Source organism: Fundulus heteroclitus, chromosome 18 (genome assembly GCF_011125445.2).
Source record: "Fundulus heteroclitus isolate FHET01 chromosome 18, MU-UCD_Fhet_4.1, whole genome shotgun sequence".
Classification (NCBI taxonomy): domain Eukaryota; kingdom Metazoa; phylum Chordata; class Actinopteri; order Cyprinodontiformes; family Fundulidae; genus Fundulus; species Fundulus heteroclitus.
The window spans coordinates 22353880-22376261 of NC_046378.1; the positions used below are offsets into that span (position 1 = coordinate 22353880).

Here is a 22382-nt window from a genome sequence, read left to right on the forward strand (position 1 = left end):
CTATCCCAACCTGCCACCCATGGGCGGTTCTAGACAGGGGTCACCAGGGGCCAGTGCCCCTATAGAACTGGCACCTGTACTGAAGACATAATGCTAAATCACTTTCTTATGATGATAGGCGCTGCCAAAGAAACTACAACTGAAGCCTGGTGCACATGGCAAGGTAATTCCCGGGACGGCTCTTGAGGTAATCTTAAGAGATATTCTTGCCATGTGTGGCGTGTTAAGATTGATCTAGTCTGCTTGCAAGGACGTCGGGGCTGCTCCGACCTCAAATCGGGGCTATTGAAAATGTTGGATTGTCTTGGCCCTAATATCATAGTGTGTGGTGTTCCCCGAGGACAGACAAGCATGCAGCCTGTTGAAGTGATGTGTAGCCAATCAGAGAGCAAGGTGAGGGAAACACGGAGAAAGAAAAACTACAACTCACCTCTATTACATCATAATGCATTTCACGTAGGGATGAAATGGTATTTTTAACTTTGTTCGCCAGCAGTAGTATGGTCTTAAAGTAGTATGTTGTTCCAAGTAACATGCTAATAGCTAGGGTGTCTTTTTAATTTGTATTATTAAATTGAAAAGAAACAACTAGAATACGTATTTTCTCAGAATTGAGATTTTTTTTTTTTCATGCAATTTTTTTATTCAGATTTTTATTTTGTCTAATATGGTTAGCTCACCAAAAGTGAGCCATTATTGTTACGGATTAATTTTGCAATACTGAAGGGTCATTGTTTCTATATTTATCTAATATGATTTTGAAGTCCTTTTTGTTGTTATTGACAAATTAAAGCCTATCTGAGTTTTTTTTTATACAACTTCCTTTTAACTACACAGAGAAGGCATACCTTAAATAGAAAGTAAACTTCCTGGACAACAAGATCTCCTACTATAGGGTGCTATCACAGGAAGCTGCCCAGTATGAGCAGCGGGTGAGGCAGAGTGCTGCTGTTGTTCTGTGTACATGAGACAACTGCAGCATTAGATAACTAAAAACAGTAGGAGGGAGAGAATATGAAATGCTGATGTGATTACACAGAAGGGCATTGCAAGGATTAAGACGTTTTCTGATCAAATACATTTCTGTGACTCACACGTCACTTCCTCCCTGTGGTTTGCTGGATAGTCCATCGGCTCTGCCTCGGTGAGTGAACTGCACCATGGCTGACTTGCAAGTGAACCAGGATCCACGTTTCCAGGTGCACCAGAGTTCGAGTTCTGGTCCATGCTAGAGTTCAGATGAGCTTCCACAGCTGCTCAAGCAAAGCAGACAATCCGAGGAAACAAACACCAGTTTGTTAAAAGCACACCAAACAGCTCTGGTGTTAAAGTTAACTAAGTTTTTTTTAAGATACTGAAGCAGATGTGTCACAAAGGGAGCTCCACAGTGGAACAGTGGGCAACAGCACCGTTACCTTGCAGCAAGAGGGTTTAAATCCCATCTAGGGGTCTTTCTGCATGGCGTTTGCATGTTCTCCCTGTGTACATGTGGGTTCTTTCCAGGTACTCCGGCTTCCCCCTACAGTACAAAAAACATGAGTGTTAAGTTAAGACTGTTAGGTCTCTTCAAATTGTTCCCTTAGGCATTAGTGTGTGTGTCTATGGTTGGTTTTGCCCTGTGATAGACTGGCGACCTGTCCAGGGTGTACCCCACCTCTCATCCATTGACTGCTGGAGACAGGCACCAGCCCCCAATGACCCTGCACAGATGAGTGGGCAAAAACAACGGATAGATATTGTTCACCAGATAGGACATTTTTGGACCAATCTGTCTGTATGATTTGACTGAATTTGACTTTGTAAAGTGCCTTGAGATGACATGTGTTGTGAATTGGCGCTATATAAATAATATTGAATTGAATTGAATTAAAAGGGTGTCTGAATCCATTACAAAAGACCACAGCAGTACTTATATTTTGCACAGGGTAGGAAATTGCGAACTGGAAATTAGCCATTAGCTGTGGAACATGGCAATACAGTATGGGCTTACAATATTTACACAGGGCACAATATGGGGGCATTGACTAGATATCTTTCTCAGGGCTTGTCTAGTCATTGACTAGACAAGCAACAATCAATAGAATGTCACCTGTGGGTTACCTGTTCTGTGCTTTAACTGCAGTTTTAAAATCCCACCATAGATTTTAGTTCAAGGCAAGCAACTATGATGGCCACTCTGATATCTTCCAAGATGTCTTCTGAAACCATGTCTCGGCATCCTGGATTATTGTCCTTGTTGAAGATCCAATGACGGCCAAGCTTCAGCTTCCCTGTAGTAAGCATGACATTTCCTTCAAGGATTAACTGAAGCTTGACTAAATCCATCTTGCCCACCATTCACTACAGGCTTCCAGTCCCCGAAGAGGCAAAGCAGCACCAGGGTATCACTCAGCCACCGCCATGCTTCACTATAGGCAGGATGTTCTTTTTAGCACATCCTGCATTCGTCTGGTCCAAAGGTTTAAAAAGCCTGGTTCATTGTTTTCTGTTCATTGCTTCACAGAACAAAATCCCCAAAGCTTTTCAGCGCATTTAGATAGTAGCGAGCAAATTGGAGCTGACTTTTTCTGTGCTTTTCGGTTTGTGTGCCCAAAAGTACAATGTCCTGAAGTTTAGACACAGGGACCTTAAACATTTAGTGCTTGCCGTACTGTGGAAACTGAAACTTCAGTGCCTGCTGCGCCCCAAGTCATGCACCAGGTCTTTTGCAGTGAGTCGAATGTTTAAGTCCATCTACCTACCTGCTCATTTAAGTTGTTTCAGTTGCTAATAGATACCTTTTTCTGCCACCTCGTGGTATTGCCACCATGGATCCAATAACTTTGAACTCAAGCATAACCAATAGACTGTTTAAATAAACAGTATAAGGAACTTTTGCATGAAGAAAAACAAGAATAATTCATTGTATTGTTACAGCCAAAACAACAAGGTCTGACTTCCAAATGAAGCTATGATACATTTATTATTTAAACAATTTATTATGGTCTGCCTTGCAGCACGGGTTTTATGCATTCTAATTTCTGACCCTGTAATTACAAGACAATTATTTTGTTTTTAGCTATACATTTCTAAATTGGACCACAGTTATTACCATTTGATTATTTATCCAAGGGTCATGAGCATTCGAGTTAATCTAAACCTGTATTCTTGCAGAGCCTGATCAGAACCCTGGATCTCATTAATCCAAGCAAATGGAAGCTTGGTTTGTTTGTTTTGTTTTTGTAATTGTAATTTCTTTTTTTTGTGTGGATATTCCTTAAATTTAAAGAAACAAATAGTGATACATTATCTAAATAGTACATTCATACTGTTATCATCCAAAAAAAATAAAAAATGCATTCTAATTTTATGTTGTTGCATCACTCATAATGCTGAACTATCTTTGACCTCAGTGGTATAAATCTCTGCTTAGACTGGCCGTTTTTTCTTTCAACTTCTATATTTGCTTTGCTGGAGGAAATGAGGTAATGTGCTGTTATGTAGCCAGGCCAGGGGTTAGGGCACGCGATTAATGCCTCACCCTGGAGGATTAGGGACACAGGGTAATGACACAGAACTGGCAGGCCCACATCTGTCTCCCATTTCAGCGCAACCTCGGGATAAAAGCCTATTCAATGTACAGTTCTGGTCTTAGTCCAACTCTGGGTCGCACATGCATGTATGGAAACACATAACATCATATCTAAATATCAGACGATACAGGAATATTTATGGCTCCAAAGTCTTAACTCTTCTCCCCTTTTGCTATCTGGGCGTCTATCTTTACTAGAGCCTTTACCCTAACGGGACGTGTCGGTAAAGTCATTCCTTCATGGTTCCTTCAGAAGTCTAAATCCACCTAAACTTTAGTTTAATGATAGGCAAGAATGAATGTTAATTCCATGTTAGGAAATTAAATGGATGTGGCAGATGAGCATGCTAATAAAAAAAAAAAAACTACTAAAAGCAATTCATTGATTATAACCTGCTTTAAAAAAAATTATATGGGGCGACTATTTAGCATTTGCCTCTTATCTGAATAATTACCCTCTAAATTTCATAGTTTTGCTTTATTCACCATTTCAAAACAATTGTTACACACTTTTTTCTCTTATCACGCTTGTCAGAATATCTAAAAACATGTACATGGGTCTAAACGTGAAGACATGAAGCACATTTTGTGTAACCTCAAGTACTGCCATGTCTATGATGTTTATGATCCACCCCCCTTACATATATAGCATGTATAGTGGGATGAAGGGGGTAAAACTTAACTCTAACTTTTCTTTGTGATGCATTAAGGTTTTTTCAGAATTAGTGGTTGCCTTACCACCATTGGCTGACAGCTCAACACTCTTTTTTGCTCTATTTGCCCAATTTGTACCATTTATACCGCTTCCACCACATCGCTCAAATCGGCAAATGTTATTTGGCTCCTGATTGTGCTTTTACATAGGGACATAAAGAACTCGCTCCATTCGCCTTGTTCACATTCAGTGTGGACACACCTTTAGAGTTGGATGTGGGCTCACCTGTGGATGTATTTTGAGGTAAACACCTCAAACACACTGCGTTCTTGCGTGACATCATTGCAAAATTTTTTAAAAATGGCCGTGATATCAGAAATAACACTGTGGATCTCCACAAATCTGGCTGACCCTTGGTTACAATTTCCAGATGTATGAAGGTGCCACGTTCATCTGTTCAAAAAGTTATGTGCAAGTGTGTTTGGCATGTCCAGCTGTCCTGCCATCAATAAGAGAGACTTGGTCTTTGTCCCGTTTGAACGTGAACGTGTTTTGGTGTGAAATGTGTATGGGCCCAAGAAAAAAGGCAAAAGTCCTTGTGAACATGTGTCATTATCCAGAATAAAACTAGTCTTGTACCAGCATGAACTGGAGAAGCTATCGCTCCAAAAACAACATTATTTTGACCATTCTATTATTTTGTTTTTCTGTTTTTATATAAGCAGTGTTTTGGAGTAGCCATCACAAAGGCTTGGTTTAAACCCCATAAACATATATGTGGAGCAGAGCTGAAAAACTGGGTGTGGGAAATATTATAAGAAGCTTTTCCAAGGAGGCCCTCAGAGTTTAAGCCAAGTCAGTTTAAAGGGCGGCACCACCAAATATTAAAGAAATGCATTGTAATCTCTAAATTTGAAGAGTTATAAAAACATTCTCTTAACATAAAAACTACAAAAAACAGCTCTGTTATTTTGTATTTATCAAAACAAAATAGTGATGATCATCTTAACTGACCTAAAACAGAAAGGTTTTGATTTTGATTTATTGTGGGTCACTGAGAAAAAGGGGTATGTGTCTTTTAGTACTGTACAGTAAATGTAAATATCTGGTTTCAACTGTATGTGTGTTAAATATAAAGAAGTACTGAGGTTCTGACTCATTGTTTGACTTCAAGGGAAATCATTTTGTGAATGTTTCATACCATGCAATATCACAGTGGGAGAAAAATGACTAAATGTGAATAAATGACCTTACAGTGTTAAAGTGTGTGAAATGTTATTGGATTTGCTAAAACTAAAGTGTGACGCATGTAATGGGGGGGAAAAAATGTAAAAGATATGACAGGAAGGGTTTGACTCTGGAGCAGCGTTTCATGAAGTTGGCCAAAGGTTAACTTTCATTGTGGGCAGAGAAATGAGAGGAGATAGTGTGCCCGATGGCATAAAAGGCCCCTGATAAAGGAAATACTTCCAACTGAGAGTTGGAGTACGTTCATTTTCAAGTCCTGGATCTCGTCAGCGCCAAACAACCCGAGCCTTGGGGTATTACTCTGAGAAAGATGCAATTGTCTCAATTGCAGCAGGAGATGAATAATGAGTTATTGTTTGAGTTTGATTGCAAGGAAGAGGAGCAAGTTTCTGCACTGCTCCTGCTGAACATGCTGAAGCAGTGCACAAAACACTCACAGTCGTGAGCAGAACTTTAGTCTTGATTTCATTCCAGCAGAGACAGTCAGACAGACAGTTGCACAATGAATCCTATGGTCTGTCTGAACGTAAAGCCACATAAAATCACTAATATGAAAGTAAACATCTTGATCTGAAAATGATCAACATGGTCAGTCCCATCCTGTGATACGGATAATTTGTACTCTTGTGTATTCGCAGAGCAACACGCTTCCTCGTTAAAGTGTAACCTCTCTGGCTTCATTAAAGGGAGTCAATCATTTATCGGCTGACCGGCTGACGCTCGTATCTAACACTTGTTTGTTCCAGGGGCTGAAAAACGACACGCTCTTTGCCAAGGTCAGCGCTCCCTGTGCAGCTGGCTGGAATCCCCCAGACCTTGCAGCACAGATTAGTGCAGCGCTGCACGTATACACATCTCCTCCTCTGTCCCTCTCCCTATCTGTCTCTCCCTCCACTTCCTCCTTTTTGTTGATGCAACAACACTTGAGCAGAGATAACAAAGAGTTAACATATGGTGGAGGCCCACAGCTGAACTTGGTTATTTGTATCTATTTCTTTCCACTGATTTCCTAAATAGGTTGGCACACCTTGTTCTTGGACCAGTTTTAATATTACATGCATAAGTATATTGTATCTAATATTGTTTTTTAAATGTGGAAATTCAATTGACACAGTTGCATGACTTATTTTTATTAATCATTGCAACTTTTATTTATTATATTATACTTGTGGCAACTGGCAATACTGAAAAGTCTTCATCCCCAGAGGTGAGGATGAAGGTCAATTCAGAAGGCCCCCATCCTAAAAATAGATGACAGCACTCGGGTGTCATGGATAGTTTGTCCTTTGCTTAGTTAGAAAGGAAGCAAGGAAAACCTGACATCAGAGAGACTGATTAGACAGCATCTTTAGGAAAACTACACTGGACTAAACGACACTTCCTGCAAACACATATGGACCCGGTAGAGAGGTGGGTAGTAACTTGTTACATTTACTCAGTTGCATTTACTTGAGCCATTAGGAGGTCAAGTGAACCTACAGTAAAAAGTCGATATTGTCATTGGAAGTTCTAACACACTGTGTGTACAGTAACTGCTGTAAAGTATTGATTTCATTAGTGTCATGTTGAAAACATAGTCAGAAATGTGTTTCTCCTGTCTCAATTTGTTATTTTTTAATTGTTATTTTTTGCATTTTTTTTTTCTTTTTTTAAATTTCAGAATTGGTGCTTTGCATTTTTGTCCGTCAAACTGCATCCATTATAGATATTAAATCAGATGTTATGATTAGTTATTCGTTACTTGATTACCCTTCCTAACAAATACTTTTTTTTACTCCAAGTAATTTCTTGGTTGGCTACTTTTTAATTTTAAGTTGATGTGGTGCTGCTCTTACTGTGGCTACTCTTCCCACCTCTGTCCTGGTGGAGTGTGTGGACAACCTGAATGAGGGTGTGCAGGACACAAAACAGCAGGTTAAGGAATTGCGGCCAAAAAAAAGTACAATATTCTGATTATCCTGTGCAAGGTCAAGAGGTAGAGCATCCAAAGCAAGAAGACTGGTCCTGCTTTGATTACATTTAAGTTATCACTTGGAAGCACTGGTGGGTCTTTGTTATATTCTCATTATTCTCACCATAAGTATACTGACTCCTCATGTAAAATAAAAATTAAATAAATAAACAAATAAAATAAAAAAATATCACAAAAAGGTTGTGTGTAGACACTAAAAATACAAACATATCTTTTCCTACTCCCTCTTTTTTCTTTGAGTATGTATTTATATGAATTAATTTTATTTTGAGTTTATTTTTAATAGCGATGTCATTTCCATTTTGGAGACTGTGATTGACAGTTAGAGGCTAAATCAACATAACAGAGAAAACACAGAACAGTGGTGAAGCTACTGAAGTTACTTCAAGAGGTCATCCAGGAGGTCACAGAAGAAGCCAGAACAACATCTGAAGCACCGCAGGCCTTACTCGCCTCTGTTTGGCTCAGTGTTCATGATTCAAGAATAATAAGAGACTGAGCAACATGCCGTCCATGAAAGACTTGCAGGACAAAAAAGAAAAAAGAAAAAAAAAACACAAAGGCCCGTCTCATTTTTGCTTAAAAAAAAAAAGATGTCTGGATGATCCGGAAAATTTGGGTAAAACATTCTCTGGCCGGACATACATCTTGCAAAAAAGTTCAAGTTGTTTGTCCCCACAAAACTGGGGCAGAACCAATAGGATATCAGAGAAATAGCACATTATCTAGAGTTAAACATAGTGGTGGTAGTCTCCTAGGCGGGGGTTTATTCAAGACCTAAATGATATACAGAGAGATTGGTATAAAGTTTTCTAAGCTAGGTTCGTGCCAGTGCACTTCAGCGTAATGGACCGTTATGATGAAAGTTGTCAAAGTTACTCTGAAATGAATTCCTGCATTGTGTCATTGACTTTGCAGGAATCCATCATACTGAGCATGCATGTAGTGAAACGTGACATGTGCAGCAGAACGATGAGCTGAAGCACAAGCAAAAGCCCACTACTGCATGTCTCAAAAAAGACACAATAAACTTTTGGAGATACCAAGTCAAAGTCCAGGATGCTGTGACATGACCTTAAATTAGTTGTTTATGCTGAAAAAGAAAAACATCCAATGTAACTTAATTAAAACCGTTCTACAAAGACCACCGGGCTAGAAGTCTTCCACAGTGATGTGAGAGACCCGATCCTAACTATTGCACAGGTTTTCACAACTATTGCCAGGATGGTTTAACCCAGTGGTTCTCAAATGACTTCTGTTGTGGCCCCCCTTTGAAGAATAAATCATTTTCAGGCACCACCATCCCAACTAAATGAGCCAAAAATTAAACTTTTATCGTTTTCTGTTTTAATGCGTTTTAATGCTGTCGCTCTGAAGACTACCCGGAATTCTGTTTAAAATTTTTAACAGTTTAATATATTATATGACTATGGTTTCTAACAACTAAAATGTTTCAACATTGCCACCTTTTTTTAACTATATAATATCACCAACAATGTGAAAATATTTTTAGCCTGATTCATACCTGCAGTCAATGCTTGCTGACAGCAGCTCGTTCCCCCTCTGGAAAAAGGAAACATGTTACTTTTAACAAGCCATGAACCTTATCATCCATACAATTCAGAGCCATAGCTGAAAATATGCCAAAAATAACATCAACACATTAATACCAAAGACAAGCATCAGTTGCATTAGGAGTTAATATTATTATTATTTATTATTAATAATCTACAGACATCTTCCTAGTCATACTATCAACTGCAGGTAAAGACCAAACAGCAGGGGGTGCTGTTGTCATGTTTCAAAGGATTTAGAAGGCCTGAATTTTCTGGACAAAGCAGTCTTGTGCCCCCTCTGTAAAAGTAGGGACGTTCAGCAGAACTTTCCAAAGTGATTGGGAAAAGCAACACCTAGTGCCCGCCTACCGATGGTTGGTTTTAGCCAATCATGGTATCAAATCACAAACAACCAGTTATGCTGGTCAAGACACTTCTTGCTGTTCTTCATTCAAAGAAGAATTCATTGGATTGATTCTGACAAAATACAAGTGATAGCAGCAGCTACCTGTGCGTCCTCTTGTCCTGATCTGCTTTTTTGGAGAAAGTGTGGCTTCGGCTCACCATGGTCAAGAGCTGGCTCACCTGGGCCGCGACAGGAAAATCATGCAGCTGGCAGAGGTTTAGCTTGTCAATCAGTCGGATTTTTCAGTTAAAAAGACACTTTCCTTACATTTGACAGAATTTCGAGATGAAATAAATTTCCGAGTCATGACAGCGTTGTGGTCTCCACCCTGCGTGTTGGTACAGCCGTTTTTTTTTTTTTTCAAAATCCGTTTGTTCGAAAACTCCAAATTGAATTCCCCCACGTTTAGGAAACACTGTCCAGTAAAGTCGCCATAAATGAACTTCAGCTATTCTTCAGTAATTCTCACGTCTTTCGGGAGTAAGTGGAATTGCCCATTCAATTTTGAGCACCCTTGGAAATATCAGCTCTCCTTTTTAGTAACCGCTGTGAAGTTAGTTTGACATTGAATATTGTATATCCAAGCTTCAGTGGCATCTAGCTCCTGTTCAAACCGATACAGGGTGGTTGATATGGGGCTGCCGCTCTCTGTGTGCTTATGCTAGCACAACTCACAGCCAGATATATCTGCTGGGGAGAGGAGGGAAGGGGAGAGGAGGGGGGAGGCTGTTTGCTTGATGGTGTGCTCAGATTGGAAAATATAAATTATGCAGAAAATAACATACGTAGAGAATTAAACTGAGGAAAGAGATGAAGCTGACAACCCTGAGCTGGTCCTTTGGTGTTCACATTTGACATTCACATGGCCTCATCAGTGCACAACTGATCATATTATACCCCCAAAACCTCAGAAAAATGTATTTTGTTGTAATGGCCCCTTTAAAACAATAATACTGCAACATGATTGGCCCAAACAAAAATTGGTTCAGGCCCAAACAATTAAGGTGACAGCAGTAAAAGATGGATTCTCGTGTGTTTGTGAACGTACAAATACAGCGAGAATTCATCTTGCAGCAAGGTTAAGGATGGTTTGGAAAACCTTTTTCTATTATTAAATGGAATTGTCATTTCAAAACTGCATTTTGTACTTATGTGAGTTATCTTTGTCTGATTAAAAACATTTTTTTGGATGATTTTAAACATTTAAGCGATGCAAAAACCAGTAGAAATCCATATGGGAAATGTTTTTTTTCTACACCGTATGCCATGATACAAATCAATTGAAGAGAGCCTTTAGTCTTCTTTCTAAAACACAACTTCACTTTTTGCCCTGAGATGCTTTGCATCTACTCTTTCATCCTGTGTGATTTTAACGATCTGACATGATGAATGAAATCTGTGCTTCAGATCGATCGAAGGATCGATCCATCCATCCATCCATTCATCCATCCACATTTTCAACCATGCAGGGGTCTATAAACTGCCACTCTGGAGCCACATGTGTCAGAACTGATTGTGAATAGACTGTACACCAACACGGCCATGTTCAAGGGTCTGTTGAAATTTCTTTCAATACCTGGTATTCACCCAACTAAAGTTGAAACCGGACATTTACATAATTTAAAAAAAACATAAGTTTATTTCCCCTCACTGTCTGACATTAATTAGGACCAAACATGTCTTGTTTTAGGTCAGTTTGGATTATTGAATCGCAATTTTTTATTGCTTAATTCAGACATTTACACACAGCAAGATTGCTATGCCTTTCAACAATTTGGGAAATCCCAGAAGACGTGATCAAACTGATTTTGGTGATCCTAACTGACCCAAAACAGGAAACGTGTAAATGTCTGGTTTCAACTGTATGTCGAGCAGTTCCAGTGAACACCACTCTAGGTGTTGCCCTGTGCAAATCTGTTTTTTTCCACCCTACGTTTGGGCGTAGACCAGTATTAGTCTCCCATTGTGTCGGGAACAGTAGCGTGAGAGTGGACAGCAGGTCAGCTGCAATACTACATCAAAGATTTGGCTGTCTTTAAATAACGTACAGCACACACGCTATCGCAAACATGCAGGAACACAGAATACAAACTCCCATCAGTGTGGCTCACTGTGCTCCTCACGCTAAAACAATCTGCTGTGATGATAGGCGCCGTATTTCTGGGTCCCGGTGGGCCTGAAAAGACAAAAGAGGGTCCGGAAGAGGCTGCTCGCTCATCCTCGGTGAGTGTATGTAGGAGCACTGATCCTTCCGCAAACAAACACACACACACACACACACACACACACACACACACACACAAACACACACAGAGGCCTATTTTCACATGTATGGAGTATGGAGAGACAATGTTTATGTATATCTGTTTCTGTTATTTTTGGATTTCTTTTCCTTTCTTGGTATAAACTCTGGCGGAGCCACATAAGGAAACAAAACCTGAATTTCTGAGGTGCTTTTGGGGATTAGTGATGAAAGTAGAAAGTTATAGTAGGAAATGGTTTGTATTCTATGTGTCTCACTTCTCAGTAAAGCTTCCTCTACCTCTTTATGATCTAATTCGAGTTTCTATTTTTTTAATTTTATTTCTATTTTTATTTCCTGAAAGTCTTACATGAGTGTCTCCTGATTAAAGATCCTTAAATTTGTGTCAGGCATTTAGAGGATCAATGCATAATAGGTGAGAGTAAATTAACAGCGGATGTTATCCCTGGCAATAAGTGTTACTCTGGTTAATTAAACTTATTTTTAAGTTACCTTTAATGGGTTCGGTTTTTAACCCACTTACCAAAAGATTAACTGCAGGAATAGAGGAGAAATAAACTAATGACACATGTTTTGTTCAACCTCTATAGTATATTTGCTACTGAATAAAATTAAAATCATGTTTTTAACCATGGTTAGCTTAAAAATATAGTAGCAAAGGGCAAATTTCACCTAAGTTAAACACAGGAACCATTTTACCCAGCCATTATTTTTTTTCCAACTAATGTAAACGTGTAAAGAATATACTTGCAAATAAGTCACCATACTGCACTCTAGTGTATCACTTTATGTGCTGCAACTTACTGAAGGTATAGGCAATCAAGTTATACAAAAGGAATTTGTAGAATTTGCATGAGGGCAACAATTCTTGCCCACATTATTTATTAAATAAATAAAGTAAATAAATTGTAACGGCAAGGTTATTTTTCTGAGATACTCATTTGGTCTGGGAGCCATGCTCAATGCTATCTCAGGGTAGCGTCGGGAAGGAGGTTACAAATTGTGAATTGTTTATTAATTAGGTCCCAGTGGCATGGTCTTTTTAATTGGAATTCGAGCACAGACACAAGCAGGGAGAAATTATTAAACTAGCATTAAATTATGACCATTGACATTACTATCAAACCATGAATATTTTCTACTGAGTGGAACTCTTGAATTAAATGTGAATGGAAATAATGTGAAGTAAAAGAAAGTTCTGTTTTTTTATTTTGAGTTTGTTTGTTTTTGGTTCTTTAAAAAAGAGTTGAAATGTAAATTTTGAAGCTGTGAGTTTTGCATTCTGTGTGTGAGGTCAAGCACCGCTTACAGTAGTGTTAATATCCAGGTCATGGGGAATGACAATATTGGAATAGATAAAGATTTACTGTTTTTCATTCATTAACTAAAACAGGGGTCTGCAACCCGCAGCTCCGGAGCCAAATGCGTCTCTTTAGACCCTCCACTGTGGCTCTTGATAACGTTTGGCCAAAATGCAGGTTACGTTACTAATATTCTTTTCTTCCAATAGATTGTAAACTACTTGGGGTTGTTTGGCCGTTGTTTTCTATAGAAATTCAAGAAATTACACTATGTTTAAAAGAAAAAGCAAGTTGTTCTTTAATTTAAAAAAATAAATAATTGTCACTTAGCCTACTAGGTATTATAAAAACTACAAAAACTATTTTGTTCTACAGAGTCATGTTGCTTTTGTCACTCTAAACTTTTTTTTAGGTGTAAAATAAAAAACGTTGCTGACCATAGACATTGTATAATATATATTGTGTCTATGTTGTTGACGCCTGGTCCAGATCATGGCGATCACAAATCCTATACTTTAGTGCCATCATGTGGACTAACTGTGCAATTGCAACTTGTCCAGACAATTTCAAACTATTTTGAGATCAAGACGATGACCTTTAATTAAGATTAAACGAAATTAAAAATATTAATGTGAAATTAATCTGAATTTGGTCAAAAAAAGTACTCAAATTCGTCCTTCCATATTAGGATTTTTACTTTAGCAGCACTTTGCCAGCAGATGGCGCTGTGGTGATCCTTCTCCACCGCTAACGGAGCCTGTTCCGGGTTGAGTGCGTCCACGTGACAGGTGAAAGTGCATGCCGGGGTCGTGTTGTGCTTTTCCTTCCAGTTTGTATGTTTGTTTGGGTTTTTTTTAGCCAGCCGGTTCTGGTAATGTGATGGCTTTCCTGAGTCTCTACATGAGGAGACAGCTTCCGCAGGCCGTCAGCTTCTTCGCCCGGGCAGCGAAGCTGGGCCGGGCCGGCTGCGGCGGAGCCCCGCTGAGGAGGCTCCACGGCTCCGGGCGGCAGCGGGTCGGGGACAAGGGGCCGTGGGGGAAGAACCAGCGGGCTCCGGAGCAGCCTCTGCACCAGTACCAGCTCACAGAACTCGACAAGGCGGACGCTTTGGTAAGGTCTTTTTATTTTTATATCTTTATCTTTTACTTTTGCTTTCGTTCCCAATCTGATGGAAGAAAAGAGAAACTGTTCTGTTGCTGGATGTATAACATGTGCTTTTGCTCTTCTTTTTTTGCAGATGCTGAGAAAGTCACATGAAACAGGTAATATCACTGCACCATAGTGTGGATTTAAACACCAGCCATGTTTTTGAACGGCGGGGGATTTGACAGAGTACCCGGAGACAACACACACAAGCACAGGGAGAACATGCAAACACCACGCAGAAAGACCCGAGGCTGGGATTTAAACCCAGGACCTTCTTGCTGCAAGGCAACCGTGCCTCTCCAGTGCAATCCTTGGACATTTAATGAACACTTCTGAGGCTCTCTGCTGAATGCTTCACTCTACACCCAGACCAGCTTAAACAGATATATCTGTGCAGTATTATTCACGTTTCCGATCAGAAACATACTCACACTCATCATGGACACGGATGTCTTAATTTAATCTTTTTTTTATTATTATTTATATTTAACACAATATTGTAGCTTATTGGATGAATTTAAAGAAAAATTGAGTGCACTGGTTTGAAATTAATGGGGATTTTCTTTAATCCACACATGGTTAAAATTGTGCGTGCAGGTTCCAATGAATCAGAATTAGAAGAATCAGAATCAAGTTTAATCGCCTAGTAGGTTTGCACAAGGAATTTGACTTGGTGTTGATGGTGCAGACAAAAATTAAGAATACAGTAAAATAAGAAGTGAAAAGATATATATACATGGAAGCTGTATACACTCAGCAGACTGTGCGTCAATGTAACGCAGAAGCTTGTAAGTCCTGAACGGGAGAGAGAGACAGTGTCCAGATTATTTATGCATGCAAACACCGACAGTAATTGTTGTACAGAAGCCCCTTGGCGAGTTGCAGACAAATGTAAAAGTTTTGTAGCTTGTGAGTGAGATCTGGCTGCAGTTCGGATATTTAACCACTGTACCTGCCAGAACCGTCATTACAAACAGTTTGGTTTTCCGAGCACACAGTCCACAAAGTTTGAATGTGACTGAGGCTGTATGTTATCCCAAAGCCAGTTTTGATCTGCGTTTGGGATCATCGGCCCGCTGGAACACCCGTCTGGGTCAAAGATTCACCCGACGGGCTGTAGATTATAGGTGAAGTTGGAGCATTTGGAGGTAGTCCTCATTACTTCGTTGGTGTGATGAAACGGTGGGACACACCCTCACATCTCGTTGTTATGTCCAAATAACTCTTTACATCTCTTGATCATGAATCTGTTCTGAAGGCATTTGGTCCGCCCATGTAAACCAATGCAAATTTCGGTCACCCGCTCAATCCAGGGCGATGTTACACCTGCTTCACTGAGGTCCCGGCATCTTTCAGCTTAAGATCAGCTTCAGCCACGGTAGCTGCTGCTGCGGTCAGTAGTTTAGCTCAGATGTTTAAAACTGGGACACAGTTGAGTGTTGTAACACGACAGCTATCCAAAGCAAGACCATTGTTTGAAGGTTTTCTGAACGGCCTCCCTAAAGCCACACTCCATACCAACTCCTGTTGAGTTGTTATGGAGTGTGTTTATCAGCAGGCCTAACCACCTTTAATGGACGATGGTGGAGTTCAGATATTCACCAAGAATCGCACTAGGATCTCGTTGATGGCTACAAAACGGGTGGGATTTCTTTGCAACTTCTGAAGGGCCTTTGATCCAGTATTGGTGGGAGTTTATGTGTTTATTTTTGTCTTTATGTGTAATTTTTAAAGTTTAGTCTTTCACAACGAACTCAAACTTGTGCACGCAAGTATTGTTTTAAAAAAGTATTGCAGTTGTGTGTCGTTTAATCATTTCATCATGTTAAATGAAGGTTCAAATGTGTCATTAAAAGCTCATGTTAGCATGATTATCCCGCTTATGATGAATGAATGTAAACTTCTGACTGGAACTGCTCATGGTGTCTGATCCGGTAAGGATGTCCAAAACATTCAAGCCGTCTTTTAGTACCATGATTGGTTAAAGCATAGAATATGCGTAGTTATCTTTAACTACCATATTTTTCGGACTATAAGTCGCTCTGGAATATAAGTTGCATCAGTCAAAAAATGCGTCATAAAGAGGAAAATAACATGTATAAACTGCACCGGACTATAAATCGCATTTATTTAGAAAATTATTGAACATAATCCAAAACTAAAAACTGACATTTAATCTGGTATGGTAATTTATTAAATTACACAGCTACAATAGGCCGAATGATATGAAACATACCTGGGAGGATGACTGGGGTAAATTAGCATAACAAGCCACCTACCCAGAAAGTTCCTGTCAGTGCATAAGGGTGCTACGTGCTAAGCTAACAGTACGACACGGATGTTTGAGAGCAACATAAAACTCACGTGCATTAGCGGCCCGGACAACAGAGCTGTAAGCTAGCGCTAGCTGCTATTCGCTTCACTGGCAGCCCATAACAGGGTTCTGTCTCAGTCTGGGCGCTTCGAGCTCCACCACACAACGCTCCGCTGCCTGAATGCAGACAGAAACCGTGAAACAACATACAAACATGTGTTTCTTTGTTGTCTATAAGTTAATGTTTCAATTAATTTTTGAGTGGTACAGGAGCATATAGTTTTCACAAGTCTAGAGCGCCCTCTTGCCGCTATAGACAGTCATGTTTACTACTTGGTTCATGTTGGTCAGTATGATTTAACATTTAATATTGATATATAAATCGCGGCTGACTATAAATCGCAGGATTGGCCAAATTATGAAAAAATGTGTGAGTTGTAGTCCGAAAAATACCGTAATCTCTTCTCAAGAAAAGTTTAAACATGATAAACTTTATGTTAATTGTAACTTTGATTATATATTTTTTTGTCTTTTTAGTTAAGAAAAATAGTCAAGAAATAATAATAAAAAAAAAACACATTGTGTGCAAATGTAAGTCTGTCAAGGCTGTTTGTTAAAGAAACGCCAATAATCTCATTGATTGTTTGGTCTGGCTTTGCAGGGATAATGATGCTCAGGAGGACATCACCTCTGGAAATGTATATATTTTCAGTAATCCTCACAAACATCAGCAGCATCCACTGTTGTTCTTTACAGAATTTTTTTTTTAAATCGTGCTGTTTTTACTTCTCCATGCCTCTCGTGTCACTTTCCATCTGTTTTTGTGCAAGGATCAGTAAGAGCCAAATCTTTCCTCTGTTATCTGTACCTCTTAAATTGGTCACATAGCTGAGCTGCATATGGTTCCACTCTAGTTCAATCTCATGGTTCATTCAGTCAGAAATTCACTTTAGTTTATTTTGATGTGGAACAGGCCTCCTTCGGCATTGATAATATGTGTAGGGTTCCTACACAGTCTTAAAAAGGCAGGGAAAGGGATGAAGCTGATCTCCAAGTTATCCAGATTTGGAAAAAAAAGAAGCTCAATATTTTTTAGAGTTTCCAGACTTGATTTTGTTTTCTGAGTTTTCATAAAAATTTCGTAAAGAATAAATTATCTCTTCAATTGATTTCTATTGAATTTATATCCTATTTCTTTGAATGACCACATCTAAGCTTGAGATGTCAAACAGTTTGGTTTGAAAGGGTCCTATACATCCATTTACCTTTTTCAGTTCCCCCCCCCCCCAATTGCATTATTTATGAGCTATTCACATGTGTTTCAAATAAAATCAAAACTAAAAACAATAATTCAGGTGGAAATACTAGGACTGAAAAACAGAAACAGTAAAATGGATTTAATAGGGCCCTAGTTTCACTGTAGCATAATTCATTGATATAAATATTAAAGCAAAGCTGATTCACCTCACCAAAAAATATATAGAACAATTACGCTGCTTATACTCCCCACACTTTTCGCAGGCACTCCTGCTTTAGCGTTCCACTAAATAGAAAATATGGAATTGGATTATTACCATTACACTGTTGTCTGAGAACGGCCAGACCTACTGTAACTGGACCATAGTATGTTAAAACAGCAGACGGTGTGATTTATTCTAGCTGATAAATTGTCACTTTGTAACATCTTTTTTACGTTTTTACAGGGTTCCTGTCGTGGTTCAGGAATGGCTTGCTGGCGACTGGGATTGGAGTCATTGCATTTGTCCAGAGTGAAGTGGGACGCGAAGCAGGTTACGGTACGAGTTCACACCAGCTTAAATCACAGGGCGCCTCCTGGCAATTTACTGACCGATTTTATTCATATCAGATTCACGCTGCAGTGCTGCAAACACACAGACATTAAGACCCTCCTCTCCCTGCTGAGGCTCAGCTGAACAACAATGGCTGACGGTCAAAACAGTGAGCTGGTGCTAGAAGTACAAAACTCCCATAATGGGAGGACATCAGAAGAAAGAGCCTTTGAAACCATCTTTAGTCAATAAGGCAAAGCTAAAGCGTTGCTTACGGGGGGTTTGGCTAGAAGTCAGGCGGACAGGAAACGCCAAAAGATGTCTGTAGACCCCAATGCCAGCTGTACTACAGAGCAGGAGACACAAAATGCGCTCTTACTACAAACCTGACGAGGCGTTTTGAGCGACCGGCACTCTAAATTAAATAGAGACTGTTAATTTGAATGTTGCACGTACAATAGATTCAATTTGGGTATTATTATAATGCAAGTTACGTAAATTAGGCACAACTCTGACCCCTAGATGGCAGCTAAGTGCTTCCTATTGGATCGTTGACATGTGTACAAGGTGCATCACAAGGCCTATAGGCTGGGTGGGTGTTTAAAGTGAATTTCACAGCAATCTATCTGGCCTTTTAATTGTTTAAACATTAAAGTTGAGAAAAAAGAAGGGGAAAGGGAGGAAGGACTGGAGGTAAGAAAGGAAGTAAAGGACACAGTAAAGAAACTAAAGAGGAAAGATAGAAAGGACAATAGGAGGAAAATAAATACAGAAAGGAAGAACATGAAGAAGATGAAAAAAAGAAGGGCACAAAAGAAGGAAAGAAAGGAAGGGAACTAGTCACAAACTATAAAAAAGAAACGCAAGGAACAGCCTAAAGAAGAATGGAAAGACACAAAAGAAGAAGAGAATAAAGAAGGTAAGAAAGAAAGAGTGCAGGAAAGAAATGAAGGACAAATGAAAGGGACTAAAGAAGTAAAGGAGGTATGACACCATGAAAAAATGACAGGTAGAAGCAAGGAAAAATAGAAAGAAAAATAGGCAGAAAGTAATCAAGGAAAGAAAGTAGGATAGGAGAGAGGAATGAATGAAGAAAAGACACAACGAACACAATGAAAATGGGAATTAAAGGCTGGGGAAACTAACATTCTTCCAATTTCTTTTTCCCTACTTATCCAGACCTGATAGTTTTAATACTGAAATCAAGATATTGACTTTTCATGGCTGTGTAGGAGCCCTCACATCTGTTCCAAGTGTGCCAATAACTGTGCAGAGTGCTGTAATTATTGTTCCAGCCCTATTTTGATTTAAATACATTGTGCAACACTTCTCCTTATTACCTGCATTTTTTAAAATCAATGTATTAAACAGTCTCCAAGCCTTATTTGTAGACACTGAAGGTCGCTGTAGTCCTAAATTGTTCAAACCCAGTAGATTTTAAGACCGATCCAACTGGGCTGCCGTTGTTTACAAAAAATGAATAATTCCCTTTGAAAAGGGTTATGAATGAGTAAAAATACCTCCTCTCTCTCCATCATAAAATCAATCAGTTTCAGACGGAACGATGCATCTGTGTTTGATACAGCAGCTGGAGTTTTTTTTTTTAGTTTTTATCATTTCTAAAGGATTTGTGACTAAAATCATCAGGAGTGAAGCAGTGAAGGCCCGGAGATGTTCGGTGTAAATCTCTGGCGTATGTGCGTGCCATTCAGCATTAGATGCAGATCATTCAATCATTTTTTTGCTCCTCATCAGGTTCACACAGGTTTCAAAAACTCTAAAAACGAACTTTTGCCTCCTGAATGAACTGGTTTATTCTCTGCAGTAACAGCGTGTCGTTGCGTTTGTGTGCAGCCTTCTTCATCCTGGGGGGCGTGTGCGTGTCGTTTGGCGGCGCCTCCTACGTTGGCAGCCTCTTCGCCTTGCGGAGGCTGATGCTGCTGTCCGTGCCAGCGCTGCTGCTCCAGGGCACCGTGGTGGCCAGCGTCGCCCTCTTCTGGCTCTGCGCCGTATCGCTGTACATCGGCCGTCTGGAGGTGGAGATCATCCACGAGGACGAGGAGGAGGGCAGGGAGGACGAGGGGGAGTGCCGGGAGTGCCGCGAGAGGCGGGAGCAGCGAGGTTACAGAGGCTCTCAGGACAGCGAGGACAGTGGCAGCAAGGGCCAAAACAAGTAGAGATCTTCCACGAACGCTGTGGGTGTGTGTCACGGTTGTTGCTCTGATTCAGGGTTTCTGTTATTTGTATGTATATACAAGACGCACATTCACGCGCAGGCTGTTTGTGAGCTTAAACATGCAACCCTGTTATCTATTATAAGAGAATATTCAGGTGAAGAAAGACTTAACTTTTTTTTTTTTTTTTGGAAAATAGTTAAAGATGCTGAAAATTGTGAAGATATTGCTGAATAAACAGCCATTTTTCTAAATCCTCATCACTTTATCTAAAAAAAAAAAAATTTTTTTTTTTTAAATGCATATCTGGACATGCTGATCTTTTAGGTTTTGTGCCACTGTATGCAGTCAGTCGCCTCTCAGCCAGCCGTTCTTTGGACGCTGTTTCTTATCAACCTATTCAAGGATCAATTGAGACTGATCACTTCAAGTCTTCAAAAAAAAAAAAACATATGCTGTTGGAGTTCAAAACAGAGTGTTTCTCTTTAAAATAATCAAACAAAACACACTGAGGGCTTAAGTTTTCCTTTTACAGTTTTTATGTTTTAAAACTGCAATTGCACTTTTGTTAAGCTTTTTTTTTTTTTTTTTTTTTTTTGGTCACTATAGTTGCTCTAAACTGTGCGGAAAACAGCTCCACAGCTTTTTCACAGCTCTTTCTGTGATTGTGTATTTTGTTCTGTATTGTTTGATATTCGTGCACAGATACCAAACTGTATCCAAAAACCCTTTAGAGTGAACTTCACATTTTCAGGTTATCTGCATAAGTTCTGTTTTCATGGTTGTAAAGAGTGGAGGATTCTAATTATACTGAATTTGTATGCTGATAATGGGGGTTTATTATTGTTTACTTTCTGTGCACAACAATGCACACAGTAATAAAATCAGAGGATATCTATACTGAGGCCCAGCATCAGTGCTTGTTTTCAGATAATGGTTCGCCTTCACATTTAAGTCATACAATTCTTCTTTTGGTTGCTTAGGGAATCGATACCATAAATTATAATGAGGCTCACATCTTGTAAACCCTTCTCTATAGCAGCTATCTTGTCAAATATAACCCCCGATGTTTGTATCTATTTAATCTGCTCAGACTGCACTCACTTATTCAACTCTCTTGACCACTGCTGGCTGCTCTGGATGGTGGACCCCAGGTGCATCAACTCATCTACCTTTTATTACTTCTCTTGTATTTACTGCTCTCCCTCTCTCCTACTCCTTCACGCACGTCTATTATGTATTGGCGCTACAGACTTAACTCTCCTCTTCACCTCTTTCCCACCTAACCTGAAAAAAAAAAACCAACAAAACAAAACTTACCATACACCAAGATTCTGCGAGGCACTTTTATAGACTATAAAATAATGTTTACGGCGTTACTGCTTATGTGCAATGAAGAACAAAATGTTCCCATGTAACTTGGAGAAGAAACAATTAGATTATAGCAGAATAACAGTATTCATGCTGTGTGCTAAAGGTGCAGTTTTGAGGCGACCCCTTGCAAATTAAATTTAGAAATGATTTCCATTACTATATCTTATAATAAAACAGTTAAACATTTTACAACCAAAACATTTGGAGAATCAGATTATTCTTGCAAATAAACTGATTTATCTATTGTTTTGTCAGCTTTGAGCTACATTAGGTAATGTAATCCATGTAATGTAGGTTGTACAGCTGCTGTAAAAAGTTTTTTTTTCTATTATCTGAACTATTTGCCAGTGGAAATGTTTGTTGAATACTGCTATCTTAGCATTAGCTTCAGTAAGCCTTGGTTGTGGAAATAAATTTGCTCCTTTTTAGATTATAAAACTACTGTGGTTCAAATTAGAATAATTACTATATATTTTTTTACTGTTACGTCAACCAGTGAGGCTAAAAACAAGCAGAAACGATAAAAAGGTCTAGCCAGCTTAGATTTTAACTTTGCCAAAAAGGATTATTTTCACAATTTCTCAAACAGTCAGATTTTTTGTGCCAAATTCA

The 22382-nt window shown here is 39.3% G+C and overlaps 1 protein-coding gene across 3 annotated transcripts; it reads left to right on the forward strand.

Moving 5' to 3' along the window:
• The first annotated feature begins 6775 nt into the window (after positions 1-6775).
• On the forward strand, positions 6776-21301 carry LOC118556095 (transmembrane protein 160-like). Of its 3 annotated transcripts, XM_036149748.1 has the most exons (6): positions 6776-6884; positions 11558-11631; positions 13831-14082; positions 14210-14234; positions 18136-18228; positions 20077-21301. In XM_036149748.1, the coding sequence occupies exons 3-6, from the start codon at positions 13852-13854 to the stop codon at positions 20397-20399; spliced, it is 672 nt and encodes a 223-aa protein (XP_036005641.1). In that variant the 5' UTR covers positions 6776-6884; positions 11558-11631; positions 13831-13851; the 3' UTR covers positions 20400-21301. The 3 variants fall into 3 exon arrangements, with proteins under 3 accessions (XP_036005641.1, XP_036005642.1, XP_036005640.1); XM_036149749.1 differs by lacking the exon at positions 11558-11631; XM_036149747.1 differs by lacking the exons at positions 6776-6884; positions 11558-11631 and having other exon boundaries at positions 13658-14082.
• Positions 21302-22382: the final 1081 nt, after the last annotated feature.

Coding starts and splice junctions, on each gene's coding strand:
- LOC118556095 (XM_036149748.1), top strand. CDS start 13,852: ATGGCTTTCCTGAGTCTCTACATGAGGAGACAGCTTCCGCAGGCCGTC. Junction 14,083..14,209: donor TCGACAAGGCGGACGCTTTG/GTAAGGTCTTTT, acceptor CTTTTTTTGCAG/ATGCTGAGAAAGTCACATGA. Junction 18,229..20,076: donor GGGACGCGAAGCAGGTTACG/GTACGAGTTCAC, acceptor GTTTGTGTGCAG/CCTTCTTCATCCTGGGGGGC.